The sequence below is a fragment of the Cherax quadricarinatus genome, chromosome 23 (genome assembly GCF_038502225.1).
Source record: "Cherax quadricarinatus isolate ZL_2023a chromosome 23, ASM3850222v1, whole genome shotgun sequence".
Lineage (NCBI taxonomy): Eukaryota > Metazoa > Arthropoda > Malacostraca > Decapoda > Parastacidae > Cherax > Cherax quadricarinatus.
Window position 1 is genome coordinate 39,621,137 of NC_091314.1, and position 17,421 is coordinate 39,638,557.

At 40.8% G+C, this 17,421-nt stretch overlaps 1 protein-coding gene across 3 annotated transcripts in view; it reads right to left on the reverse strand.

Moving 5' to 3' along the window:
- Positions 1-17,421, reverse strand: part of LOC128685689 (leptin receptor gene-related protein) — a 56,404-nt gene that overhangs the window by 7,871 nt on the left and 31,112 nt on the right. For all 3 annotated transcript variants that reach the window (XM_053772237.2, XM_053772234.2, XM_053772238.2), the window contains one exon: positions 11,033-11,108. In XM_053772237.2, coding sequence (XP_053628212.1) covers positions 11,033-11,108 — 76 coding nt within the window. The remainder of the gene's footprint in view (positions 1-11,032; positions 11,109-17,421) is intronic.

The window sequence follows — 17,421 nt, forward strand, 5'->3', positions numbered from 1 at the left end:
ATACCAGCTGCTTTACCCCCTTTCACTCTACCCACTGTCTCATGCACCTCCCTTACACTCACATCTGGCTCTTCCTCACTCCTACAAGATGTTTTATCTCCTTGCCCAATGCACAAAATCACAGCTTCCCTATCTTCATCAGCATTTAACAGTTCCTCAAAATATTCCCTCCATCTTCCCGATACATCTAACTCTCTGTCTAATAACTCTCCTCTCCTATTTTTAACTGTCAAATACATTTGTTCCCTAAGCTCTCTCAACTTATTAATCTTATTCCAAAACTTTTTCATATGCTTAATAAAATTTGTTGATAGCATCTCACCCACTCTCTCATTTGCTCTCTTACATTCCCCTCTTCAAGGGGGGCTCCTTGGCGTGGTGAAGAGGCTCTTGGTCTGAGGAATTAAACCTGATGGTCTCCTTCCTCAGACCGAACCTAATTACCCCCCAATCCCCCCTTCCCTATCCCATCCTCCCCACCCTCCATTTTCTCTTTCCTCCTCATCCTCCCCATCCCTCCCTTATTCCCTCCCTCTTTTTGGCCTGTAGGATTCTTCCCACAGGCATGCTGGTTCCTAGGTAGAGGGAAGGGTACCAGGGTCCATCCCATTCTGTTGAGGTTCTTGGAGGTGGCGTAGTTTGCCGTGGAATCTGGATCACCTGGGGATGTCCCGATCTCTCTCCGGTATCCCGGGGAATGGTTTTGGGTGCCTTTTTCGGATGACGGGTATATCTCTGGAAGCCGCCTTTCGGATTCCGGGGTGGTGGCCGAAGAAGGTATGCTTTGTGGCGAATATCCGTCTGCCCTCTCTTTTATCCACCGAGGTAGCTCGGCAGATGTGAGGTTGCTATCCCGGACTGCTGGTTTACTGGTATGAAGGGTAGGGTATGGCACGGGTTCCATGCTGCATCTGCGCTACTTGCGGTTCTGAGGTCCTCTTGGACGTGGAGGGAGATTTCCGACCCTTTCATTCCTCCTAGGAACTATTCCTCCTTGCTCCCCCCTTTTTTTATTCTACTTTTTTATTTTTATTTTCTTTTCTTCTTCTTTTTTCTTAAAAACAAAAAGACAAGAAGTAACCTAACTATGGAGATTCCAATCCATGAACCTCCTACCCCCGAGCCCTTCTTGATACCGCACCCAATTCTGATCCTGCCTCATTTTTTGACCGCTCTTCGGACACTCCTGATGCCCCTGTACCTCTTGCTGGTGCTGTTTCCTCACCCGCTTCAGGTACCTGGGCTTCGACTGACTCCTTCGATTTGTCTGGCCTCCGCTCTCCTTTGGCTATACTTCCGACCTCTCCCTCTACAGTGCGGAGATTTTCGAATCGCCAGCCCGTTTCACATTGGACCAACTCTGGTCCCACTCTTAAACGCCAATGACAATTGCCTGACGATGATACTTCACCACCTTCTTGTTCTTCTCAGAAAAGATCAACCCGTTATGCACTCCCTTTCCACGCTCAGTTTCGGAATGGTGCGGAGGGAGATTTCCGGCCCTTTTATTCCTCCTAGGAACTATTCCTCCTTGCTCCCCCCTTTTTTTATTCTTTTTTTTATAGATGAATGGTTCAGAGAACCGACATGTTGATAAATTAGACACATGTGCAACTCTTGGGTATCTTTATTGAGGAAACGTTTCGCCACACGGTGGCTTCATCAGTCCATACATAGGAGAAACCTGAAGAACAGGAGGAGAATGAGGTAATCAGTCCCTCAACCTTGAGTCGATGTGTTCAGTCCATCAATCTTGAGTAGAATACGACATATGAGCGGAGAAGCAGCTTATAAACCGTATGGCAGGAGAGGTGCAGCAGTCATAGGTGGTGTCACATTTGTTCAATGTGGAAGTAGGTCGTGCCCAAGAATTAGGCAAGCGAAGAATTCCTAAGTATTAAGATCCCAAGAAGTTGCAGTGTCTGACAGGTTTGTAGATGAATGGTTCAGAGAACCGACATGTAGATAAATTAGACACATGTGCAACTCTTGGGTATCTTTATTGAGGAAACGTTTCGCCACACAGTGGCTTCATCAGTCCATACATAGGAGAAACCTGAAGAACAGGAGGAGAATGAGGTAATCAGTCCCTCAACCTTGAGTCGATGTGTTCAGTCCATCAATCTTGAGTAGAATACGGCATATGAGCGGAGAAGCAGCTTATAAACCGTATGGCACTATTGTGGCAAAGAAAAGATAAATTTCAGCTACAGTTGTCTCCTTCCACTGGTGTAGGCGTGATCGTGGTGAAAGAATTGTTTTTTGCCATGGTGTACTTGTAGTATGTGTTGCTTTTCCTGACAATAATTTCCATCAAGGGTTCATCAAAGAATAACTCGAAACATTCCAGTTCAGTGGCATTGTTCCCAAGTGTACAGGATGGCCATATTCCACTTTGACTTTCATCATAGTGATGGGGATTGGGAACAAAATTGGTAGCTTCCTGCCAATCCCAGGTGCGGTCTACTGGTGGATACTGGATATTGACCTGTGGTTGTGGAGGTTGTGGTTGTGGAGGTTGGTGTGGTGGGTGGATGAGGGTGGGTTTTGTTGTAGCTCAGCTGAGTCAGTGGCGTGGGGACCAGCATGTGCCGCTGATGGTGCCTCATGGCGCATGCCACCACCATCTGGTGATGCATGCACATTATTCTTCCCAGTTGTAACAATATCATCATCATTTTCACTATCTGTTCTTGTTATACAGCCATGGGATGTACTACGAGATGTACTCCTTACCCTTGGAATAGCATATGGCACACTACCAGAGCACATTTAGCGTCGTATATACTGATGCTTCACTGGAGAATATTTCACTTCACTCTAGCTACTGGAACCGTTTTCAAGAGCTTGGAGATCATATTCACTATCACTTCCATCACTACTGCTCACATCCGAGTCCTGGACACAGGAAAATACGAGTTTCCTCTTTCGTTCTGGTACAACTGGATGTGAACAAGACGGCCCAGCACCAGAGGTGTAAAGTTGAGGGTGGTCTGGGTTATCACTATTACCAGTATTATGTTCATTATTTTCGGTCACAAACTCCTCAAAACCATGTAATTCTTCTTCACTGACACTTCCATCTGTGTTTGAACTGTCACTTGGGAACAAAAGAGTCCCAATTCGCTGGGGAGTGAGGAGTTTCTTACTGTGGGGCATGGTATACAAGGCGTACTGAAATAGTGTTCCCACAACGCAATGAGGGTGCCTCAATTTTTTTCCTACTGCACACACTGACCATGCAGACCCATTCTCTCTCACGGTAGGCCTACCAGCTTTCTCCTGCTCGATTTGAAGGCGCTAAAATTTATGCATATAAGTATGTGACCCCGACCCTATCATGACATACACGTACATGACAACCCTCAAAGGGTTAATAAATGTATGGAAGAGGGTAGGGTACCTTGGGATTGGCAGAGAGCATGCATAGTTCCTTTGTATAAAGGCAAAGGGAACAAAAGAAAGTGTAAAAAATGTATACCTGGTAAAGTGTATGGTAGAGTTGTTATTGATAGAATTAAGAGTAAGATGGAGAGCAGGATAGCAGATGAACAAGGAGGCTTGAGGAAGGGTAGGGGATGTGTAGACCAAGTGTTTGCAGTTAAACATTTAGGTGAACAGTATTTAGATAAGGGCAAAGAGGCATTTGTGGTATTTATGGATTTGGAAAAGGCATATGTTAGGGTGGGCAGTGTGGCAGATGTTGGTAATGTATGGAATAGGAGTTGGGTTATTGAAAGCGGTGAAAAGTTTTTACAAGGATATAGAGGCTCAGGTTAGAGTATGTAGGTGAGAGGGAGATTATTTCCCAGTAGAAGTAGGCCTTAGACAGGGATGTGTGATGTCACCATGGTTGTTCAGTATACTGTATTTATAGATGGAGTTGTAAGAGAAGTGAATGCTCAGGTGCTGGCAAGAGGTGTGGGGTTAAAAGATAAAGAATCTAATACAAAGTGAGAGTTGTCACAGTTGCTCTTTGCTGATGACACTGTGCTTTTGGAAGATTCTGAAGAGAAGTTGCAGAGGTTGGTTGATGAGTTTGGTAGGGTATGTAAAAGAAGGAAATTAAAAGTGAATATAGGAAAGAGTAAGGTGGTGAGGATAACAAAAAAATTAGGTAACGGAAGATTGGATATCAGATTGGAGGGAGAGAGTATAGGGGAAGTGAATGTGTTCAGATATATGGGAGTGGATGTGTCAGCAGATGGGTCTCTGAAGGATAAGGTGAATCATAGAATTAGCTGAGGAGTCTTTAGAGACTAAGAACTTTATCCATGAAAGCAAGGAAGGGAATGTATGAGAGTATAATTATACCAACGCTCTTGTATGGATGTGAGGCATGGGTTGTGAATGTTGCAACAAGGAGAAGGCTGGAGGCAGTAATGCCATGTCTGAGGGCAGTGTTTGGTGAGAATATAATGCAGAGAATTCGTAGTTTGGAGATTAGGAGGAGGTGTGGGATTACCAAAACTATTATCCAGTGGGCTGAGGAGGAGTTATTGAGATGGTTTAGACATGTAGAGAGGATGGAATGAAATAGAATGACTTTGAGAGTGTATAAATCTGTAATGAAGGGAAGGCGGGGTAGGGATCGGCCTAGGAATGGTTGGAGGGAGGGGGTAAAGGAGGTTTTGTATGCGAGGGGCTTGGACTTCTAGCAAGCATGCGTGAGCATGTTAGATAGGAGCGAGTGGAGACAAATGGTTTTTAGGACATGTCTTGCTGTTGGAGTGTTAGCAAGGTAACACTTATGAAGGGATTCAAGGAAACCGGCAGGCTGCACTTGATTCCTGGAGATGGGAAGTACAGTGCCGCCACTCTGAAGGAGGGGTGTTAACGTTGCAGTTTTATAACTGTAGTGTAAGCATGCCTCTGGCTAAACAGTGATGGAGCGAGGGATGATGAAAGTTTTTCTTTTTCGGGCCACCCTGCCTTGGTGGGAAATGGCCGATATGTGAATAATAAAAAAAAATATTTTTTTTTTATTGTTTGATCTTGTAACACCGTTCAGAAGGAACTCGTGATATTACAATGGTTTCACAGCGTAACACTTCTCAAAATGTTACTTAGCTTTCTTGGGTTCTCAAAATGTTACTTAGCTTTCTTGGGTTATCCTAGGTTAAATCTGTGATGCCTTTTGGCTGAATTCTGCAGTTTGTATAATAAAATTGCAATAAATTTGGATCAAATATGGCATTGTACTGACAGTTCAATATCCTTTCAAGGTGTGATAATCCTCAGAAACATAGAAATGCATTACATTTTTTGAATGTAGATAGTGTTTTTGTTAAATGAATTCCACTCTTAGTATCATGAGACTGTAAAAAGTTTTGAATAAATAACAATATATTTTTATTTTTTATTATCACACCGGCCGATTCCCACCAAGGCAGGGTGGCCCGAAAAAGAAAAACTTTCACCATCATTCACTCCATCACTGTCTTGCCAGAAGGGTGCTTTACACTACAGTTCTTAAACTGCAACATTAACACCCCTCCTTCAGAGTGCAGGCACTGTACTTCCCATCTCCAGGACTCAAGTCCGGCCTGCCGGTTTCCCTGAATCCCTTCATAAATGTTACTTTGCTCACACTCCAACAGCACGTCAAGTATTAAAAACCATTTGTCTCCATTCACTCCTATCAAACACGCTCACACATGCCTGCTGGAAGTCCAAGCCCCTCGCACACAAAACCTCCTTTACCCCCTCCCTCCAACCCTTCCTAGGCCGACCCCTACCCCGCCTTCCTTCCACTACAGACTGATACACTCTTGAAGTCATTCTGTTTCGCTCCATTCTCTCTACATGTCCGAACCACCTCAACAACCCTTCCTCAGCCCTCTGGACAACAGTTTTGGTAATCCCGCACCTCCTCCTAACTTCCAAACTACGAATTCTCTGCATTATATTCACACCACACATTGCCCTCAGACATGACATCTCCACTGCCTCCAGCCTTCTCCTCGCTGCAACATTCATCACCCACGCTTCACACCCATATAAGAGCGTTGGTAAAACTATACTCTCATACATTCCCCTCTTTGCCTCCAAGGACAAAGTTCTTTGTCTCCACAGACTCCTAAGTGCACCACTCACTCTTTTTCCCTCATCAATTCTATGATTCACCTCATCTTTCATAGACCCATCCGCTGACACGTCCACTCCCAAATATCTGAATACGTTCACCTCCTCCATACTCTCTCCCTCCAATCTGATATTCAATCTTTCATCACCTAATCTTTTTGTTATCCTCATAACCTTACTCTTTCCTGTATTCACCTTTAATTTTCTTCTTTTGCACACCCTACCAAATTCATCCACCAATCTCTGCAACTTCTCTTCAGAATCTCCCAAGAGCACAGTGTCATCAGCAAAGAGCAGCTGTGACAACTCCCACTTTGTGTGTGATTCTTTATCTTTTAACTCCACGCCTCTTGCCAAGACCCTCGCATTTACTTCTCTTACAACCCCATCTATAAATATATTAAACAACCACGGTGACATCACACATCCTTGTCTAAGGCCTACTTTTACTGGGAAAAAATTTCCCTCTTTCCTACATACTCTAACTTGAGCCTCACTATCCTCGTAAAAACTCTTCACTGCTTTCAGTAACCTACCTCCTACACCATACACTTGCAACATCTGCCACATTGCCCCCCTATCCACCCTGTCATACGCCTTTTCCAAATCCATAAATGCCACAAAGACCTCTTTAGCCTTATCTAAATACTGTTCCCTTATATGTTTCACTGTAAACACCTGGTCCACACACCCCCTACCTTTCCTAAAGCCTCCTTGTTCATCTGCTATCCTATTCTCCGTCTTACTCTTAATTCTTTCAATTATAACTCTACCATACACTTTACCAGGTACACTCAACAGACTTATCCCCCTATAATTTTTGCACTCTCTTTTATCCCCTTTGCCTTTATACAAAGGAACTATGCATGCTCTCTGCCAATCCCTAGGTACCTTACCCTCTTCCATACATTTATTAAATAATTGCACCAACCACTCCAAAACTATATCCCCACCTGCTTTTAACATTTCTATCTTTATCCCATCAATCCCGGCTGCCTTACCCCCTTTCATTTTACCTACTGCCTCACGAACTTCCCCCACACTCACAACTGGCTCTTCCTCACTCCTACAAGATGTTATTCCTCCTTGCCCTATACACGAAATCACAGCTTCCCTATCTTCATCAACATTTAACAATTCCTCAAAATATTCCTTCCATATAATATTTATATTATTATTTATTTTATATTATCACACTGGCCGATTCCCACCAAGGCAGGGTGGCCCGAAAAAGAAAAACTTTCACCATCATTCACTCCATCACTGTCTTGCCAGAAGGGTGCTTTACACTACAGTTTTTAAACTGCAACATTAACTAACCCCTTCAGGGTCCAAGGCCAAAATCTGAAGTGGTGCTCCAGTGTCCAAGAAATTTTGAAAAAAAAAAAAAAAAAAAAAAAAAATATTTTTTATTACAAAATTAAAGAGCATATTTTTGTGAAGGTAATAAGACAAAAAAAAAATTCTGATCAGTACTTACTGAGATACAGTGCCAAGAAGTTTGTCAAAAATGATGTGGTGGAGGCAACATCGACGAATTCCACATACGCGCATTACATTATTTTGCGGTTTTTGTTGTTTTTTCTTTTCTTTTCCAATTTTTTTCTATTCCTACTAACATTTGGGGCCTGAGAGACCAATACTGTATATAATGTATATATATAAACTCACTGTATTGAACACAATAACTGCACTAAAGTTATCATATTATTGTTTACCATTGTTGTTTATTACAATAAACATGCACAAATCTTGTAGTATAATACTAATGTTCTATCATATATTTACATATTTACAATCACTGGACATGGTTTTAGAACTACTGGAGCTTGTGGAACTCCTTGAAACAAGGCACCATGCACAGAGGCACCTTACATTCCTCCCACATAAACCGAGTGTCTTTGCGTCTTTGTTGCCGTCGTTTTTTTTTTGTGCACAGACGATGCATCTCTTCTGAGCAAATTTCTTCTGAGTTGAAGGAAGTTGTATTATGAAATGATCACCTTCCCTCCTCAAACGCTTGGGTATATCCTGAGGAATTCGAGGACCATGTTGTATAGCAGGTGTTGTTACCTGGTACTTCATTATAAGTTGTCTGACAACAGACAAACAAAATTCACCATACGGTGGTCTGTTGCCAGTCTTTATTTGGTACATATTATATGCATTGAGCATTGAAATGTCCATGAGATGGAAGAAAAGTTTCATGTACCACTTGTAACTCTTACGAACACAGTCAACAAAACCAATCTGTATATCACATTTGTCAACCAAGCGCATGTTTTGTGTATAATCAATCACTGTCACTGGTTTTCGAATACGTTCATTAGTCACTCGATCAACTTTGCCACTGTCTTGCATTTCATTACGGTGAATGGTTGTCAACAATGTGACATCTCGTTTGTCATGCCACCGTAATGCCATGATGTCATTGGCAGTAAACACCTGCAGTAAACACCTCATTGCAACCCCGGCTTTCAGTGATATAATACCAGTGAATCGATTTGTGCTACTATTACGTATGCTACACTTCTCAGACAAAACCAGGCCTGACAGAAATGACAGGTTATATAAGATTAGGAATGTGTTTATGTATCTGAAACAAAAATTCTCTATGTATTTTTATCCCTTCAGGAAGCTTGTTATTGACGCGTCTTTGATTTTGTTCAAAGGTAGACTGTCGTTCAAGCAGTATATAAAAAGCAAGAGGAAAAGCTTTGGTATAAAGTTGTTTATACTTTGTGATTGCTACAGTGGTCTTGTATTGGATATTACTGTGCACACTGGAAGTAATACATTGCAAGATGCCAGGAAGTTATTGGGTATCTCTGGTGATGTGGTTAGAACAATGATGGAACCATATCTTGGTAAAGGGTATATATGTATATTATTGATAACTGGTACACAAGCCCCTTATTCAGTGATTTTTTGGGAGTGAACATGACAGATGTGTGTGGTACAGTGCATGTAAATCATTAATGTATGCCCACGTTCGACACAGGCACTCGTAGAGGTGAGGTGCAGGCATTTGCTGCCAATGACATCATGGCATTTTGGTGGCATGACAAATGAGATGTCACATTGTTGTCATCAGTTCACCGATATGAAATGACAGACACTGGCAGGCAGAATAGAGACACCAATGAACTTATTCTAAAACCTGCAGCTGTGATAGACCACACCCTCAATATGTGTTCAGTTAAGTGGACAAATGTGACATGCAAATTGGGTTTGCTGATTGTATTTGCAAGCGTTATAAGTGGTACATAAAACTTTTTTCATCTTGTGAACATTTCTATGCTCAATGCTTATAATATGTATAAGTTGAAGACCAGAAACAAACCACCATATGGTCAATTTTGTTTGTCTGTCAACAGACAAATATTATTCAAGTACCAAGTAACAACACCTGCAATAGGACACTGCCTGCGAACTGATCAACAACTACCTTCTTGTCTGGGGCCTGATGATCACTACCCGATACAAGTGCCTGCTACTACTTTGAAGAAAACTGCTCAGAAGAGGCGTTTTGTCTGTGCACATTTAAAAAAAGAAGAAAAAAAAAAAATGCAGAGACACTCGTTTTGCGTGTGAGGAGTGTAAAACAGCACTGTGTATGACAACGTACTTCAAAGAGTTCCACAAGCTGCAGAATTTCTACGAACATGTCCAGTGACTCTATATATAGTGTACATACATTCAAATTCAAATTGTTTATTTCCTTGCAAGTTTACAATGTGGTTGACATATTGTAGGAAGTATATTTACATAGGTAGTTTACAGTGAGGGTTTACGATTTATAGTGCAAAGAGAGCCACTATCATGGCTTGGCATTATGGGCAGTCTAAACTTAATAGATTACTCGAAAACAACATTTTCTATTATTGGTTTGTGTAAACAATATAATGACACTAATGTTTGTGCAGTTATTGTGCAGCATACAACGAGTGAATATATACAAAATATGGCTTATATTGGTCTCACAGGCCATAAGTTACTTGAAAAAATAAAATGTTAAAATATAAGAGAAAAAAGTAGAAAATAAATAAATAAACAATTACCACATGACCGGCAGTCGGCGATGTTGTCATAAGCGACGGTTCACTTTGTCAACTTCACGCCTCCATATCTCAGTAAGTATTGATCGCAAAAAAAAATTTTTTTTGGCCTATAACACTCACAAAAACATTATCATTTCATAAGAAAAAATAATTTGTTTTAATTTGAATATTTCTCGACCCTGGGAACGAGTTTAGGATCAGGGGTCTCAACCCTCAAAGGGTTAAATAAAAACACTAACCACTCCAAAACTATATCCCCACCTGCCTTTAACATTTGTATCTTTATCCTATCAACCCCAGCTGATTTACCTGTTTTCATTTTACTCACTGCCCCATGCACCTCCCCCACATTCACAACTGGTTCTTCCTAACTCCTATAAAAAAAATACCAAATTATATTGTATATTTCTAGTGAGGCTACAGTGGGCAATGCATCTCCCTGTGTTTCAAATATCAAAGCACCTAGAAAAACATCTATAGTGTTAGAGTTAGACACTGGAATAAAAAAAAAAAGAAAAAATACAGTGAATAATTTGTAATCAATAAATTGTTAAATGTATATACAGTCAATTCATTTACACTGCAGTTGTTGATGAGTGATTATTTTTTTTGCCAACTTCAACACCCTAAAAATCATAAGTTATTACCCAACAGTTTTTTTTACACAGATAAATAACACCCCTTCAATCTGTAAAAACAAAAACTATCTTTCAAAATTCTTCCTCAAACAGTATTTCCCCAGGTATACCACAATTAAAAAGTAGAGAAAAAATAGAACATCCCACAGAAATTTTCCCTTCAAAATTTTTAAAAGGTTAGCAAATTTTAACATTCATGTCATTCTATTTTTTTTTAGATTTTGAGAGAATACCAGAGAAAATACATACTTGTACTCTGGCAAGGCACATGCCAGAATCAGGAACATTAGCCCTATTGAGGCAGAAAATGCCAATGTTACCAGTGCTGAAAAGAAAAGGTAATAAAATATTCCTGAATATGGTTAAGAAAAATAAAGTCAATGTCAATAATTGCTGAGATTTGTTAATGCATACGGTACTATTACATATTACAATCAAATGCACAACACTTCAAAGTGTATGTAATATTTACACACATATAGTATATGTTATTACATTAACAGAGAACACCAGATACTGTATTTCACAGTGTGTATATATTCACTGCTCACAAGCTGTTTTACTCACATAAAATAAGCATAAAAAAGGACACAATAATAGAGCACTGTAGTAGGCCTAATGGCCCAGGCTAGACAGGCATACACAATAAAATTCTTAATTCATGTACAATCGCCTTCAAATTTACTAATGAAAACAGGTGCAGGAGTGTTGTGCTGCTGATTTACTAGCAAGTATACCAGTGAACCTTCAATAAAACTTACAGAGTTGTCTTCCTCTTCAGTAAAATTATCATTGTGAATTGCACAAAATTTTATGCATCCCTACAATTTGCAAACTTATCCAAATTCCTAACTTATATTAAGCATACTGAAAGCAATCCTTGTACTGGTTGGTAGACATCAACAATCCAAGAAAATAATATTGTACTGTCATACAAGTGTAAAACAGAAGCGTTTTAGACGTTGTGCATTCTAGCAGAGGGACTGCTAGTGTTTTCTTGTCTCATGAACATGCAAGATGAGAGACAATTCTTACAACCTCCTACTTACATTCAGGATGAACACTATTTTTTTCAACACGGTGCAACCTCGGGTTACGAATTTAATCCATTCCGTGGACTTGTTTGTATCCTGATTTGTTCGTATGCTGGGTCAGTTTTCCTCATTTAAATTAATTGAAATGCAATTAGTAATTTGTTCCAGCTGAATTCCTGCTCTCGGGAGGCATGACAAAATAACCCTAATATCAATTCTACGGCTTATTTATCTGTCAAAATTCATCTAATATGACATAATAAACAATATAAATAACATAGAAACCTGATATACACTCTAGAATAAAATATGTCATTACATGGACGGCGGAGGGAGGAGGATTGTGGTCAGGAGTGGTCACGCATTCTCGCTATGAAAACGTCAAGAGATGTTTTAAGAGAAAACGGAGTTTGTGAAGCTAACTGAATTAGATCTGGTGTCAGGAGTTCACACTTTTCTTAAGAGCTGCCCCTCAAGGAAGGCTCCTTGATGATGATGAGGGGCTCTTGATTTAGGGAATTGGATCTGTGTTCCAGTTCCCCAAATTAAGCCTGAATATCTCCCCCCCCCAGGCACTGTATAATCCTATGGGTTTAGTGCTTCCCCTTTGATTATAATTATAATAATAATCTTAAGAACTGTTATGTACAATTTTAAGCAGGACACAATAGATATCTACCCTCTACCAGGATACACAGCAATCCACAACTGCAGACTATACCAAGTTGGGGGTGGTATTGCAATCTATTACTCTAACCAACTATTTTGTATTAGTACCACTTGCTTTAGTGACGAATATGGGGAATACATTTTTGCTAATTTTACTGTAAAAAACCTTAAGACGCCTATAACAATTGGTGCCATTTACCGGATACACCACACAAATATCCCAAATTTCAGTGAGAAATTAAAGGCACTATTAACAAACAGACAAATGAACAAGCACCACCTTCTCTTAGCTGGAGACTTCAATATCAACCTTGGCCTACTAGATGATCAGCCTGTAACTGATTTCATCAACAATATGAACAACACACTTCTCATACCAACAATAACTAAACCAACCAGGCTCACTGAGACAAGTGCAACCATAAGAGACCACATATGGACCAATATACTAGCCCCCTTAAATCAGGGATAATCACAGACAGCACTACAGACCACTACCCTACCTTCCTCTTAACAAACATTAGTAAACCACCACTGGAATACAACAAAGTATCATTTAGACTCCATGATGAGGCCTCAATAAGGAAGTTCACAGCAGACCTAGAGACTGTTGACTGGCCTACAGAATTCTCCAAGGCCAATGGTATTGACAATTGGACAGGCACTTTTCTTAACAAATTACTTAGACTATACAACAAACATTGTCCTATAAAAACGAAACAGATCACAAAGAAACGGCTCGGTTGCCCATGGCTAACCAGCAGCATTCTGAAATCCATTGATAAGAAACACCAATATGAAAAGCAATGTAGACAGGGCTTAATACACAAAGATATTCTTAAACACTATTCATCAGTTCTCACCAGAGTAATAAAGAAAGCCAAACAACTGTACTACTCCAGCAGATTCACTGACACAAGAGGAGATATAAAAAAAGACCTGGAAAACACACTCCCAGATTCTGGGCGCCCACAAACTGAAAAAAACCAAGAATATTGTCCTAACTAAACCTAATGAAACACCACTGCATCCCAGTGATACAGCTAACAAGATAAACGACTTCTTTTCAACCACAGGATCTAATCTTGCCAGTAAAATCCCACATACCAACACCCATGCCGGGGACTACCTAAATGGGAATTTCCCAAATTCCTTCTATCTTGTACCAACTGAGCCCACCGAAGTCACCGAAATTATAAAGTCACTTAAAAATAACTCGGGGGAATCATCTCGTGCCCCACCATTATTGTACAAGCAAGTGGCCCATGTCCTTTCACATGCTATTTCATTACAGTGGAACCTCAAAAATCGAACGTATCACATATCGAACCTTTCGAAAATAGGACCATTTTTTCGGACAAACTGTGTCCCTATTATCGAACGTGCCCCTATTTTCGGACCGCCGGGTATGGGACCTGTCTGCCGCCCGCTCTGTCCGCATCCCTATGCAGGCGCCATGAGCAGTCTAGCTTTGTTTATGCTTGAGTGAACACTAACCTGCGCTCTCATTAACGCATTTTACGATTATTTTGTTGTGTTTAGTGCTTGAGGGACTGTGAAATAAGCTGCTGTGGGCCTAAAGAAACTTGCTAGTGGTACCCCTGTGGTAAAGAAAGTGAGAAACACCATAGATGTGAAGAAGGAAATAATACAGAAGTATGAGAGTGGTGTGAGACTTGTTGAGCTTGCCAGGATGTATGGGAAAAACAAGTCGACCATCGGTTCTATCCTGTCAAAGAAAGAACAAATCAAGGAAGCTGATGTTGCGAAAGGTGTTAATATGCAAACCAAAAAAAGACCACAAATAGTTAAGAGGTTGAGAAGTTGTTGCTGGTGTGGATCAAGGATAAAGAGATTGCAGGTGATGGTGTTTCAGAGACGAATATTTGCGAAAAGGCAAGGAAGTTGCATGCCGATCTGGTACAGAAAACTCCTGGAACCAGTGCTGATAGTGAATTTAAGGCCAGCAGAGGCTGGTTTGACAGATTTAAGAAGCATAGTGGCATACACAATGTTGTAAGACATGGTGAGGCAGCCAGTTCAGACAAACAGGCAGCTGAGAAGTTTGTACAGGAGTTTAAGTGGTACATAGACAGTGAAGAATTCAAACTTGAACAAGCGTTTGTGACGAAACAGGCTTGTTTTGGAAGAAAATGCCAAAAAGGACCTTCATCACACAGGAGGAAAAGGCACTGCCAGGACACAAGCCTATGAAAGACAGGCTTACTCTTTTGTTCTGTGCTAATGTCCCATTTTAGGGAAATGTTAAGGAGGTGCCAGAAACAAAGGACTGTGGACAGTTATTTTGTGAGACAGGGGTCCAGTGACTCTCAAGCTGGTCCTAGTGGTATTAACCCGTAAACGGTCCAAGCAGATCTACGTTCACATGTGTAGTGCTACAAAAGTAAATTACGTTTTTTTTACGTTTTTTCATATATATATATATATATATATATAAAAAAGTAGATCAAAGTTTTTTACACATTTTCAAATGTAAAAAAACAAAAAGAAGATCTACTTTCTTTACATACTTTCAAATGCTGAAAAAAGTATATACACGTTTGGACCGTTTACGGGTTAAAAGACTTTGTCAATGGTCCAAGTCGGACCGAAACGTCGTCGTAAGCTTCTCTCTTTTATGTGCGGGTTATTTGTGTATCGTTCCAGTCACGGTATTGTGCCTTTTTTGTTATTTGTGTATGTGTAAAAGACAGAGAAGGGAAGTAACCCCAGAGAGGGCTTTACCTGAAGTCTTCATGGAGGGGGGTTCTCCTTCCAAACACTAACCTCAACTCCCTCTCTCCTCCCTATCTTCCAGATGCCATCACCAATCTTCAATAAAGGTAAGTAAAAATGTTATTATATATGTATTACTATTGTTGCAGTAATAACACCAGGAGGCAGCTCTGATGAAAACTCACACTCACACGAGCTTTTAAATCTCTGCACAAAATTCAATTTAAACCAGCAAATAATAGAGCCTACTAGACTGGAGAATACACTAGACCTCATCTTCACTAACAATGATGATCTGATAAGAAATATCACCATATCAAAAACAATATACTCAGATCACAACATAATTGAGGTTCAGTCATGTATGCGCGGAGCCCCAGACCGACATAATGAGATTAGTCACGAGGGAGCATTCACCAAATTCAACTTCAATAACAAAAACATAAAGTGGGACCAAGTAAACCAAGTCCTAACCGATATAAGCTGGGAAGATATACTAAGCAACACAGACCCCAACTTATGCCTAGAACAGATTAACTCGGTAGCACTCGATGTATGCACAAGGCTTATTCCTCTAAGAAAAAGGAGGAGTAGATGTAAAACAGAAAGAGACAGGCGCTCCCTTTACAGGCGACGGAAAAGAATAACAGAGCGGCTAAAAGAGGTCAATATATCTGAAATGCGTAGGGAGACACTGGTCAGAGAAATAGCAAGCATCGAACTTAAGCTAAAAGAATCCTTTAGGAGTCAGGAATCGCAGGAAGAACTAAAAGCCATAAATGAAATCGAAAGAAACCCAAAGTATTTCTTCTCCTATGCCAAATCAAAATCGAGAACAACGTCCAGTATTGGGCCCCTACTTAAACAAGATGGGTCCTACACAGATGACAACAAGGAAATGAGTGAGCTACTCAAGTCCCAATATGACTCAGTTTTTAGCAAGCCGCTAACCAGACTGAGAGTTGAAGATCAAAATGAATTTTTTATGAGAGAGCCACAAAATTTGATTAACACAAGCCTATCCGATGTTATCCTGACGCCAAATGACTTCGAACAGGCGATAAATGACATGCCCATGCACTCTGCCCCAGGGCCAGACTCATGGAACTCTGTGTTCATCAAGAACTGCAAGAAGCCCCTATCACGAGCCTTTTCCATCCTATGGAGAGGGAGCATGGACACGGGGGTCTTCCCACAGTTACTAAAAACAACAGACATAGCCCCACTCCACAAAGGGGGCAGTAAAGCAACAGCAAAGAACTACAGACCAATAGCACTAACATCCCATATCATAAAAATCTTTGAAAGGGTCCTACGAAGCAAGATCACCACGCATCTAGAAACCCATCAGTTACACAACCCACTGCAACATGGGTTTAGAACAGGTCGCTCCTGTCTGTCTCAACTATTGGACCACTACGACAAGGTCCTAAATGCACTAGAAGACAAAAAGAATGCAGATGTAATATATACAGACTTTGCAAAAGCCTTCGACAAGTGTGACCATGGCGTAATAGCGCACAAAATGCGTGCTAAAGGAATAACAGGAAAAGTCGGTCGATGGATCTATAATTTCCTCACTAACAGAACACAGAGAGTAGTCGTCAACAGAGTAAAGTCCGAGGCAGCTACGGTGAAAAGCTCTGTTCCACAAGGCACAGTACTCGCTCCCATCTTGTTCCTCATCCTTATATCCGACATAGACAAGGATGTCAGCCACAGCACCGTGTCTTCCTTTGCAGATGACACCCGAATCTGCATGACAGTGTCTTCCATTGCAGACACTGCAAAGCTCCAGGCAGACATCAACCAAATCTTTCAGTGGGCTGCAGAAAACAATATGAAGTTCAACGATGAGAAATTTCAATTACTCAGATATGGTAAACATGAGGAAATTAAATCTTCATCAGAGTACAAAACAAATTCTGGTCACAAAATAGAGCGAAACACCAACGTCAAAGACCTGGGAGTGATCATGTCGGAGGATCTCACCTTCAAGGACCATAACATTGTATCAATCGCATCTGCTAGAAAAATGACAAGATGGATAATGAGAACCTTCAAAACTAGGGAGGCCAAGCCCATGATGACACTCTTCAGGTCACTTGTTCTATCTAGGCTGGAATATTGCTGCACACTAACAGCACCTTTCAAGGCAGGTGAAATTGCCGACCTAGAAAATGTACAGAGAACTTTCAC